Raw genomic sequence first — 12,097 nt, 5'->3', positions numbered from 1 at the left:
ATTAGGCCATTTTAAAAATATATAAAGCTCTTCGCAGCAGTATTGCTAAAGGTCTTCACATTCGCTCTCTCAAGACGTGCCGCTTGAGGCGCGGTATTTCAATCAACGTATTCTTGTGTCATGTTGAGCCATTTCCAAAGTTCATCTCACCCTCCTCAGGAAGTGTGATTTCCTTGGGGAATTGACGGATATTGTCATGCTGAGCCACATTCACTATTCATCTCCCTCTCAGGAGGAAGTGTGATTTCCTGGACGAGTTCGCACGTAGTTAAGTTATGATGGTTAGACTAAGGTGACACGAGAGTTTATTGATAAATTGATGGGAGTCTACAAACGAGGTGTTCTGATGACCACTTAGCGCGTCTTCATTACCGTTAAGCTAATAGGTTTTTTCTATTTTTTTCTATGTTTTTATAAACTGCACCCCCGCCAGTGGGGCGTTCGTCGAATGAAATCAAAGTTGCATACCAGGTGTTCGTTGTGTAACCTCCCTCTACTTGTGTTCGCGTCATTTCGCTTTGCTGGAACCATCATATCTCCTCATTAACAAAGAAACTGAAAGTAATAATGGCGCTAATAATAAGATAATAAACTTTTATCGGGCGTAGGCGACGAGCCATATGCGAGCCATATCGACTTCTGTATAGGCCTTGGCGCTACATGCAAATTTCTTCAGACGCCATCTACACTTGTGCTCAGCATATTCAGATTTCAGCTTCGTGCCGTTAAGTTATTCTAAGCGAATGCACAAATGACTACCAAGTTCCAAGTATATGTGCTAAGAAGTTATGCAGAATGCGTACCTAGAAAAATGCAACAGGCACACATGAAGAGAGACGGACAACTCCCTGATGTGACGTGGTTATCCCTATGTTAAATTTTCTGCTTAGGCGTACTCTAATAGAGTGATTTATTTTGCTGAGATACGCAAGACACTGGACAATATTAATTTGCAGGTTGTCCTGGGGTAAAGACATCACTCTGTATGAGCGCCCGCCTGGCGATGTGATGGAGCTGTCCAAGCACAATGAACGCAGTAATTTGTGGGTCGTAGTACTGGTGCTACTCACGATACTAACGGTATGTGGAACATGGGCTGTTTTGAACTGTTGATACTTTGTTAGCTGCCAATATGTTCATTGTATCCCAACCGTCCTTGCTGTCAGCTTTTGCTGAAGCAGCCAATCATGATGATGATGAGCCAAACACACTTTATGCAGTACAAGTGATCCAATCCACTAGCGCTGTAATCAAGAAGACGCTTGGTGTTAGAACAAACATGCAGACGGTATCAGGTAACGTAGTGTAGTTTTGACAGCACGGGTGAACAGCACTCACTTCAGGCTTCTTTTTTTCTGCAAAAATGCACAAATGGGAATGAATGGCCTCTATTTATTGCCACCATTGCTTACTTGGTACACTTCAAGACTTTCATTCGTAGCCACCCACGAAGTTTTAAAGTAAACGCCATTTATGTGTGTACACGCATCTGGTAACGCCCCTGATTTGGATTTGTGAGTAATGATTGTGAAGTAAAGTGCTATTACAATACATAAGTATGAAAGGTGGATTGGTGCATCAGGAAACAAACATTGACTATGAAAGCGCGAATTTTCCAAATGCCGAGTAGTAACGGGGATCGGCTTTTTCTGTCTTAGGCTTCTGTTCATTACATATTTGGAAAACGCCGGATAGTTAGTGAAAGCGACGTCGAAGAATATAACCGACAAAGTGAAACACGCAGCTTGAGATTCTAGGTTTGCAGTAAGTAAAAGGAAAATTATTTAACTTGTCTGAGGTTAGCTCATCTTTAGTGTTACTTTCCATTTATATTAGCTAAAGTCCTGGTCTACCAATGTAACCTAATGAGCACGCTCGCGAGTGCATAGAACTGAAATTGGTGCAAATTATAGATACGATTTCCAGACATATTATCCTCTTTAACTGACAGAGCGCACACCTATATTCAAGAAGAAACAGATTTCAGTTGCGATATATAGGTGAACACTCTGCCGGTACACTTGCTCCGGCGAAACATTTTCAGCGGGTTTCATATTTTGCGCATGCGTGCCATACTTAACATTTCTTCATTTTTTTGGGCACCAACACCGCGTTGATGAGCGGGTGGTCTAAAGAGCCAATTGCTTGTTACAGGTGGTAACGCTCATCACGATTGCGGTCGTTCTCAAGAAAGTCACGATGGTAAGGCATGCAATTACATCGTCACTTTATGAAGGCGTCGACGTGAATTACCGAGAGCATTTCTAGAAAGGTTACGTGTTTGCGAATGTTGGAGCATTCGATTGTTAGCACTGACTCACAAATTCTGCACTTTAGAACTGCGCAGAATAAGCCACTTGTAGAAAATATCGATTTGGGCGCTCTTGCACTGTGCATCCTGCATATTAGAAACCAACAATTTGCTAAAATTGACGGTGTTGAGCATGTCGATGATTTTAGGCACCGTATTCAATAAAGAAGGCCCTTTCTGGTCACTCGGCTAAATTTACGTTGTTGTTAGTTAGAGAGAACACAGCTATATTCAGAGCTTTTTCCTTTGAAGTTGTCTCCAATTTATATAATAACAATTGAAAAAGTTCACTACGCAAGGTCCAGTGCAAAGAAGAAACTGAGCCTGGAGTCACTAGTGGAACTAGTGAACGTTTGCTGAAAGCAATTACAATTTCGCAAAATTACAGGTAGGATGGTGTTGTCTAGCAGAATTAAAGTTAATCAATGAAGGAGTGTTTTCATTCGACGTTGAAACACGGGTCATGTTGTTTATACAACAGAATACCACGCAAAATTCCTAGTATGATGCGAACGTGCTCGCTTTCAAGCCAATGAAAGAGCCATTATGTATAAGCATGCAAAGCGGATTTTAATTGGGACTGCTGAGAGAGTGAGAAATAAAGCAGAGGCGAAGGCATTTTGGAACCATGCGATTTATAGTGTTGGTAATTCCAAGCACAAATGCAATAATTTTTTTTTTGCTGATTGGCCACTCAGCACAGCTATAGAGTCACAGTCATGCCAATGGATGGCATTATCTCTGAATATCAGCAGTGATCTTTTGTAGACATCGTGGAATTCTACAATGCGAGAGGGCCATTTTCCGCAACGGGGTTAAAAGAACTACATAGCTTTCAACAATATGACCGTTAGATTATGTACTGATGAAATTATCATGGTGCCGCCTAGCCAACATAAATATTTATATACATGTATTGATGCTGGTTGAGTGCTAAGTGTTGGCTTGACGTTGGTTAAGTGCGAACGAAATTCCGGGTATGACGCAAATTGAAACGTGTCATTTCCTGGCTCCTGTTTCGCTCAGAAATCGGTTCCGCGAAAGTTACGAAATGAAAACGGCGAAATAAACATTTGGCATATGATCAGAAAGCAGGACCTGTTAGGCTGTAGTGTCATCGACTTCAGCCAGATTTAGGGATTGCAGCCTATACAATATCATTTTGCAGAATAGCGTAGTTTTTGAAAATCTTTCTACAGACCGCAAACGTGGGCCAGCAGTCTCTGTAGAACTAAAGCACACTGTGTATTGAACTCCTTAAACGTGCTAAGCCCGGACATGATCAAACGTAGGGAAATCCCAACAGCGGCTAGTGATGCGTAGGTACGGATTATTTTCGCTATGTCAAGTGGTACGTCAGTGGTGGTCATTATGATTTATGCGGAATGGACGTTGATATAGTATCGAGTATATCACGATTTGAGGGGCAATGTTCCAGGTATCAGCGGAACGGCTACCAGTTTAAAGCTCACTTCCCCGCCTGGGTTTCGAACTTTTCAAACCTAAAACATAACCCTTAAGTAAAGTAGTGCCGCAGAAAAATAACTTACACGCCACTGTTAAATGTGTGTCTTATAGGTAACTTACAACCGAAGCCAATCAATGGTTTTTACTGCGCTGTGCAGGTCGTGGGTGTGTTGGAAGAAGCCGGAAGAGCACTTGGTGACGTGCCTTCTCTTTTCGGTCAAGCTATCACGGTGAGAAATTTACGCTGTGCTGGTCGGTTTTGTTTAGCTTCTTTGTTTAGTTCCGTTAGTTTAGTTTTGTTTAGTTTGTCACTTGGCCCCAAAACTAATATTTAGGAAATTGCATAAGTGATCCTAATTAACTAATTAGGCGGAATATAAAAAAATCCAAATGAGCGCCGCATCACAGCAAATGTCATGCCATTGGTTTCATTCAGCCGCAGGCAGCTACTTTTTCTTCAATTGCTTGGTCCAAGTTACGTGAAACACCCTGTATACTCTGAAGCATGCAGTATTACCGCTATACCTTTACTATCATGCAAGCGCGTTAAAAAAAGCAAAGACGAAGTCTTCCAATTAGGGGAAACCTATTGTATGTTTGCGTCCACCAGGAGAAGCGCCTCATTATTTGACTGCTGTGTTTAATTTGCTGCTTTTTGAAGGCTATTTTAATAATTTTTTATTGTTGTATTTAGAACAGATATCTGTACAGTGGTTGTTAAAAGGCCTCGCAAACATCAGCTTCAATTGTTTGCGGCGCACCATCTACATTGCGTACTTTTTCATCAAGTAAAGGAAAGCTCGCGAAATAAATAAAAAAGTAATATACTACGTGATTACAAGTTTGCACCTGGTAACAACAGCGCTCTGAAATGAGCGCAGTGAGAACGCAATTGTGATAGGGGCGAAATGCAAGAACGCTCGTGTACCGTGAATTTATTGCACGTTAAAGAGCCCAAAGGTGTTAAAAATTAATCTGAAGTCACCCACTACGGCGTGCCTCATAATCATATCGTGTTTTGAACATGCAAAAGCGCCACATTTTTTTTTAATAAGAAGCTTTCATTGCCTCTTCTCCCGACTTTCCGGGCGTTGCTGCGACGCTCTCGGCGCGCGTGCTGCTGAGTTTCTTGCAACGCCACCAGCTGGTGCTTTCCTCGGCGCATACCGGTTTTTTTTCTTTTTTTAACCCAGGTAGGACACAGGCAGTATAATAGCAAGAGTTTGGTGGCACAACCCACCGCCCCGTCCCAAAGGGGACGCTCATAACATGCATCCATCCCAGCCACCACCGCGGCGGCAGCGTTACACAGTTTCTGCGTATGGTGCGTGCTGTGTCTGCTTTACTATGCAACAAAAATGCTGGTGCTCGGCTGTGGAGGTCGCGTGCTCGCCTGTGGTAGTGAGAACATTACAATCGTGCATAGCATGAAGAGAGCGCTCGGAGTTTGCATCTCGACAGCGTGCTGGTCATGAGTGGTGTGCAGAAGCAGCACATAAACACGCAACAGCAAAAGTGGCTCCAAAACGTGCACTCAGCGTCGAGGACACACAGGCCCAAAAGATGCCTAGCACTGAACAGGAGGGCCTTCGCTACGCACCGAGACGTGGCGCACATCGCCAACGTATGCATACAATGTGTACATACAATTATACATATTCAATTACGTACAGACGAAGATATCAATTATTTTTTAACACTTCTGCCACGATGCGATGTACCATGTGTGGCAATGATAAGGCTCAGCGCTCCCAGAGCTTGTGAACACCAATGACGCACAATAACGCCTCAAGAAAACACGGCTCTGTGGACTACGCGGACAAACAGCGGTGGGGCACGCAACGCTGAAGTCCACATTAGCCGCCAACATCAACGCTACTCGAGGCAGACAGCATACAAAGCTTCGCTTACTTAAATTGCCAAAGTGCATGGGATGAAGCGATTTTTTTAAGGCAGTCGGGTTGCGTTTAGCGCACGGTCCTGCATAGCACCTAGCGCATGATCGGGTTCCAGAGACAACGCAGTTACGTGCCATGGACAATATTGCTTCAGCCCGTAGCCTCAGCACTCGCTGTGTTGAAGCAGAATGCTATCCCATTTTTAGTTTGCTTCCGGTGTGTGTCTTCACGCTGCCGTGGGCAAATTAAGCGTTCGAGTGATTTTTTGCATCATGCGTCATTGGCATTCACCGCGAGCTTCTGGTCCTGATGAACGGCAACGCCCTCTTCAGGGCAGTGTTCAAGAGGCCACGCGATTTCTTTCACACTCAGGTTGGTTGAGGGCTCTGTCTTCGGTGCGTGCTAGCACTTCGTCCCGAGCAATTTATGTAATAGCACGAGTAATAATTTGTGTAATAATAAAATATTTGTGTAATATTGCTAGGGCTCTTCTTTTTTTCACGCGGAACGAAGGGTGACGCAAAGGTTAACGCGCCGCAAAAATTAAAATTGACGTTTTTGATTGAGTTCTAACACCTAGCGTGCCACACCTGTGCCTTAAATATAATATTTTCTAGTTATATATAACCCACAAATTATTTAATTCGGAAGGCCACAAATTATATCAGGTGCTTCAGATTGTTCCTAGTAACACACCAGTGGATTTGTGCCCATAACATGCCTCCTCATGAAAAACGAATATTTTGCGTAAAGACACCCTGGATATACAGATGCAGTTATCCGATCAATACCATGTACGACCAACAACCATGTAACTGCTGCCGAGCATTTGTACTTGAGAGGGCTAGAAGAACTGGAGACAAATGAGGAACACTAAACTTGTGATGACAGATTGGGAGACCCACATAGTTCAATATGGTTGTGGGGTAAAGCTATGTAGAAGCTAATCCTCCATTCTACGCATTCTAGCTAATCCTCCATTATACGTCATGAATACACTTATTGAACACGCTTATTTTAAATCTAAACATGTAAAGGTAACGAACATTTAAGCTATGTGCGAAAAGGACGCAATAAAAAAAAAGAAGAGGAAACGCAGGGACGTTCACGAAAAGGTCAAATCAGCTTTCTCTACCCTACACTGACGGAAACTGAAAATCTAGAGAGAGAGAGAGAGAGAGAGAGAGAGAGAGAGAGAGAGAGATAAAGAGATAGATGTAGGGCAGACACGTGGTCACGGCTGGTAACTATAGCCGCAGGCTATCACGACGCGGTATCCCTGTATATCACAATGAACACCCCCTCGAGTTACCACCGATTGCGCAGGTCTATACATCTTAATACTGTAGTAGTGCCTGAAGAACCTCTCGCGCAAGTTCATGCTGATGCTTGTTGTACATTCTTTCTTTGGCGTGTGGTTTAGAACGTGAGGAAAGGACAAACGAGAGGCTGTGAAGTGGACAAAGATGTTATAACGCCTTTGGTACCCTACACTCTGACAGCATAAAATGTCCGCATTCTGAAATACATAAGTTTTGATATTCGTATTCGAAGAAATCACACAAGCGTGATGGCGAGCAATAGCCTCTTTGCACTGTAGAGGAAAATGACACAGACGGCGTTGAAGAGCCTCCTCGGCACCACTGTCATTACACGAGGCATTGTTGGCTCACATAATGGGAAACGCCAAATACTTTTTAAAAGCCACTCCTAGCCATCACTAGCCTTCCCTGAAACTTACGTTGTCGTAGAATTCAATTCTCTCCATTGACTTGTCTATGTTGCAGGCAGCCATGGGCATTGTTGTGATTGCCGGGTTCTGGCTTCTCGGTCTCATCGCCATGCTGTCGGTTGTGCATCCATTTATCGACGACCCCGCACAACGGACCGTCAAATTTGATACAGACGGCTTTTTTCTGGTAACGTGCTCTCTAGGCTTTCTGCAACTATTTTGGTGGTGGGATGTTTGGAGAGGGTGCTTAACATAGGAGTGTGTATCGGAATACACGGAACGGGAGAATCGTGTCCGTCATTTGCTGTACGTATTTTAAATCATTTTGGATTACATATTAAAGAACAAGACTGAACGTGGGGAAACTCGAGTAATTATTGAAATTTGATAAATTTGAAAAACGGATTCGTATGAATACAGGTTGAAACTCTGCAATTACTTATTACTTGAAAGTTCTCCAATGTTTAGCTATAGCGATATCTAATGCACACAAAATTTGGTATTCTCTTTACAACGCTCTGAAATAAAACAGTATAACGTGAACAGGGTTTTTGCCAAACTATTTCAAGTGTTGTGACATTTTATGGAAGCAATCAAATTACTAACATGTTCCTCCTGTTGACATAACTGCCATACCAGTTTTTCATCTAGGGCTTCGCTGTTGTAAACGTTACACGTGATTTTAGTGCTTATATTTATTTGGCAATTTTTGTAAGTAATTAAATGTTTATGCATAGCTTAGCTCCTTATATTAACTAAAGTCATCGGCCCTTAAGTACGATACATATAAGTACTCTAATTTCCAGGCTATAGGCGCACCCGGTGTATGGCCCGCAAGGGTAAATTTGGGTCTGAAAGTTAAGTACCTTTAGGTAGTCCGCACCCACTGTATACCCCGCAGGGACGAAGCAGTATGCAGTAGAAAAGGAAAAAAATGCATTGTGAAACAGTAAAAGTCTCGCACCTTTAGTAGACTGCATATATAGTAGTTAATCCTACAAACCTAACAAGATTTCCTCTGCATTTTTCCAGTTATCGCCTTTCTGTACGCCCTCTTTCGCACCCGAACCTTGGCGTCAAATTCATTCGCCGCTACTCGCGTGGATTACTGTTCTGGCGCACGCTCGGCTACACTGATGTTGGACGGTGCTGTAAAAGCCCCAAGTCGTTACTGCGACATGGTAGCTGCTCTTGCACTGCGCGCAGCCGTGATGCCTCGTATATAGACGCATGGCACAACTTGAAAGAAGATTTCGCCCATGTGCCCAGAGTGCCAAGCACTCAAGAGCAGCGACCTTACAAACCGCGGGTAAATTTTGATTCCATATCCCGAGTTGCCAATGCTGGCTACAAATATTGCTCCTGCACAGCGAAGATGATTGCGCTGATGAATGCGCTTCGTTTTAGCGTGAGAAGCATGTATGTGTAGTGTAAGTGCGTAGTGTTTCGTTACTTCATTTATTAAGCACGATTAATTTTTCCTATGTTGTCCTTGGTGTCAGTGTTTGTTGGGTGCCTTTGATATGACTAACAAAAATCGGGCCCCTGGATTAACTCCCTTTCTTATCGTTTATTACATAACGAGGGTCTCGAATCCGGCAACATTGATGCCTTCAGGTAGAATGTGTGGGTTTATTGACCGGTTGCTTTCACCCAAAAATACATCACATTCTCGTGACGCCTGTGGCCGAAAGGTTGTCCCACATCCGCCGCCAAGGTCTGCGAGTGGGGGCGCTGGCTAACACTCCCAGGGTTCTACTAGGAAACATAAATAAGAAAGTGGATGGAAAAACGGTGCCGTGGTAGCTCAATTGGTAGAGCATTGCACGCGAAATGCGAAGGTTGTGGGATCGTTCCCCAACTGCGGCAAGTTGTTTTTTCATCCACCCGAATTTCCATTAACTTATCCGTTTTCATGTTTCATTTATTAGGTGCAAGTAATTTCCCCTACGTTGTCCTTGGTGTCAGTGTTGGCTTCTTATGATACAACCCATATGATGTGTAATTTTCTCAGTACGGGAGGCTACCATTCTAAACCATGCTTCAAAATACAAGAAGATATAAAATTTGTGCGCGGTTGACCTGAAAAAGCAGTTCAGTTTGCCGTCTTTGTTGGTTTATGGCCAGCACATTTCGGTGGAAAATATTAAGTAGTATATACTGGTGTTATGGACTAATTTATTGAACGACTGGACATCACAATATGAATAGTTCATATAGTGAAATCAAGTGGGCTTCCGAAGAGAAGAAAGTCATGGTGTTCCCGCTGTCATCTTATTAACATCTTTCATACTGGCCATTCGAATAGCTGGCGAATTTTCATCCTAGCGTACGAACACCATTCAGCCAGCTGGCCACACGAACCGCTATCGCAATTCCTTCTTTTTCTACGTCGTCACCAAAAAGTAGTTCGCCATACAGTGTGCGGTGTTCGTTTAGGAACACCTGCGAGGATGATTCCAAGCACAGTGACCTTGCACCCATTCTGGATTTTTCGCTTTGATAAGAAAGGCATTCCCTTAGTTCTTCGGACAAAACCAACAATAATATTTTCTCCATCGTGTCGAGCAGTAGGCATTCGGTGGCAGATGTCGATATTAGCCTCTGAGACCTCTTCCTTAATCAGCTCGTCAGTTTGCGTTATAACGCTTAGTGCTTCGCCTTCAAGTGGAATGTCCTTTGTCTCAGTGTTATTTGTGCGTTTATATTGTTCATCAACTCGGCATGATAGCTTGGCATTCTCAGCGCGAAGATACTGCTTGACTTCCAGAACCTGCTATATTTCTGGTTACAGCTGAGTGACTTTTTGAAACTTTGCGTTTATACCCCTGAAGTCTGCCCTGAGCTCCCGCCTCAAATCTTCAAAGGCCTTAGCCTCCATCGACATAGCACAACAAAACTGCACGTCAGTGCACTAAATAAAACAGGTAACAGGAAGCAAAAAAGTGCAAGAAAGGTGATAGGTTCGGCAGCGGTGCATATATTCAATGACTTTTTGTTTAATAAGCGTATACTGCTCACCTGCAGAGGCATACGAATTATTTCGAAGTGTCTATGTAGTGAACTGCTGTTGAACTGTGAGAGATGCTCGTTCCGTGATGTTTTTATGCTGCACTTTGTCACCCGTCTGGCCCTTGCGCAGTAGCGGAAGAGTAGCTCCATCCCCGTGACGTCCGATCACTGTTGTAGCGCAGACACACAGGGCACTGCAGACGTCCAATGGGGCAAGAGCACGCTGGTTGGGTCTGCAAAGGCAAAAGCAGACGCAATATCTATACGTGGATGTGTAGTGCGCTGCTGCCATGCTTGTACGTTTTAAATGTACTTGGACGTTGAAGCTAAAGCTGGCCTTAAAGTAAACCTTCATCGCCTTGTGTCTAAAGCTCACGTATGCAGGTATGCTGCAGTACTTCACGGGCTTTTCATTAGAACAAGGCACATTTGTTCTGCAATGAAATCGCACCACTGCCATTTTGCGTGTACATGTATCCAAAGGTACTTCACAGCACCTCTATCAGCGTAGCCTCCATTCATGGTTGCTACAATCACTCGAGAATGCAACTCTAAATAAAAGTTAATAACAAAATCATCACTCCATAAAAGAGCTCTTTAGTAACACCATAACGTTTGATATTGTGATGGCATCTTGCTCTGTTTGCATCTTTACCTGATGAGTTGTTTCTATTTGTCTCCGATGACAGGCCATGTGCCCGCCATACGTATTATTATTCCTTTGGCTGGCGAACATCGTCCTCAGCTGCCAACACTTCGTTGTAGCCAGCACAGTGGCCGCCTGGTATTTTACAAGGTGAGTTAATCATTGAAATAAGTTTTAACATAGGAACCCACCGACATCAGTTTTTGTATAGCACGCCAATTCTGGGTAGCTCGATTGGGTGGCGCTGTTTACAGAGCCGACAGGACAATTAACTTTCTGGAGCTGAGCTTTGTGCCAAGAAAGTCGCCATATTATGTTAACCACTGCTTCCTTTATCTTAATTACCACATAGAACAGCTACACAAATTGCGTTCCTCGAAAACTTAAGAAAACTGAATTGTCACGTGTAACAAAAGTTCATGAATGCCGCGTTGTCCTCCATAACTGACGCCGCGTGTGCACTTCCTGTAGCAACACACAGGCGCTGTGCGCAGCGAAATCCCGTTGTAACCAGAGCACGCGAGACGCACTAGTTTGGTGAGTCTTCTAGAAGTGGTCCTTTAACGATGTGGTGTCATACCGCGCTCGCAGCGCACACGGTTGGATCGCGCACGCCGAACGACCACCACGCGAGACCAGGAAGTCCTAGCGAGAAAGGGCACGCAGCAAAGGGAGACCCTAGGTGAAGCTCTCCGGTAATCACAATGCGACCTTCATTACTATTCTTATCTTCGATACAACACAAGTTTAACAACGCCGCCGAATCGGAATCCAATTTCTATACAACAAGGACAAGTGATTGCCGGTGGCCGCTAACGGTACGCCGCAACAGAGGAAACATAGAACAAAGAACCCAGTCTAAAAACGGCAGCCTACGCTTCGGCCAGCGCCTGCCATTGTACAAGCCAGAGCAGAGAAAAGCGAAAGTGAAAGAAACAAGAACAGGCGGGTGAAAGGGCTGAAGGAAGAGGGGGCGTGGTCGCAAGGCGTTAGCTGAGGTCATCGAGGCGACAAAAGAGTGCGCGCGCATG

The 12,097-nt window shown here is 44.0% G+C and overlaps 1 protein-coding gene across 1 annotated transcript in view; it reads left to right on the top strand.

The window, feature by feature from the left end:
* LOC139047052 (choline transporter-like protein 1) overlaps positions 1 to 12,097 on the top strand; it is an 86,071-nt gene that overhangs the window by 43,860 nt on the left and 30,114 nt on the right. Inside the window, exons 8-12 of the mRNA XM_070521003.1 lie at positions 957 to 1,080; positions 2,155 to 2,202; positions 3,937 to 4,008; positions 7,464 to 7,595; positions 11,110 to 11,216. Coding sequence (XP_070377104.1) covers positions 957 to 1,080; positions 2,155 to 2,202; positions 3,937 to 4,008; positions 7,464 to 7,595; positions 11,110 to 11,216 — 483 coding nt within the window. The remainder of the gene's footprint in view (positions 1 to 956; positions 1,081 to 2,154; positions 2,203 to 3,936; positions 4,009 to 7,463; positions 7,596 to 11,109; positions 11,217 to 12,097) is intronic.

The sequence above is a fragment of the Dermacentor albipictus genome, chromosome 6 (genome assembly GCF_038994185.2).
Source record: "Dermacentor albipictus isolate Rhodes 1998 colony chromosome 6, USDA_Dalb.pri_finalv2, whole genome shotgun sequence".
In the NCBI taxonomy this organism is placed as follows: domain Eukaryota; kingdom Metazoa; phylum Arthropoda; class Arachnida; order Ixodida; family Ixodidae; genus Dermacentor; species Dermacentor albipictus.
The sequence above is the reverse complement of the archived record's forward strand: the minus strand, read 5'-3'. Positions and strand labels throughout refer to the sequence as shown.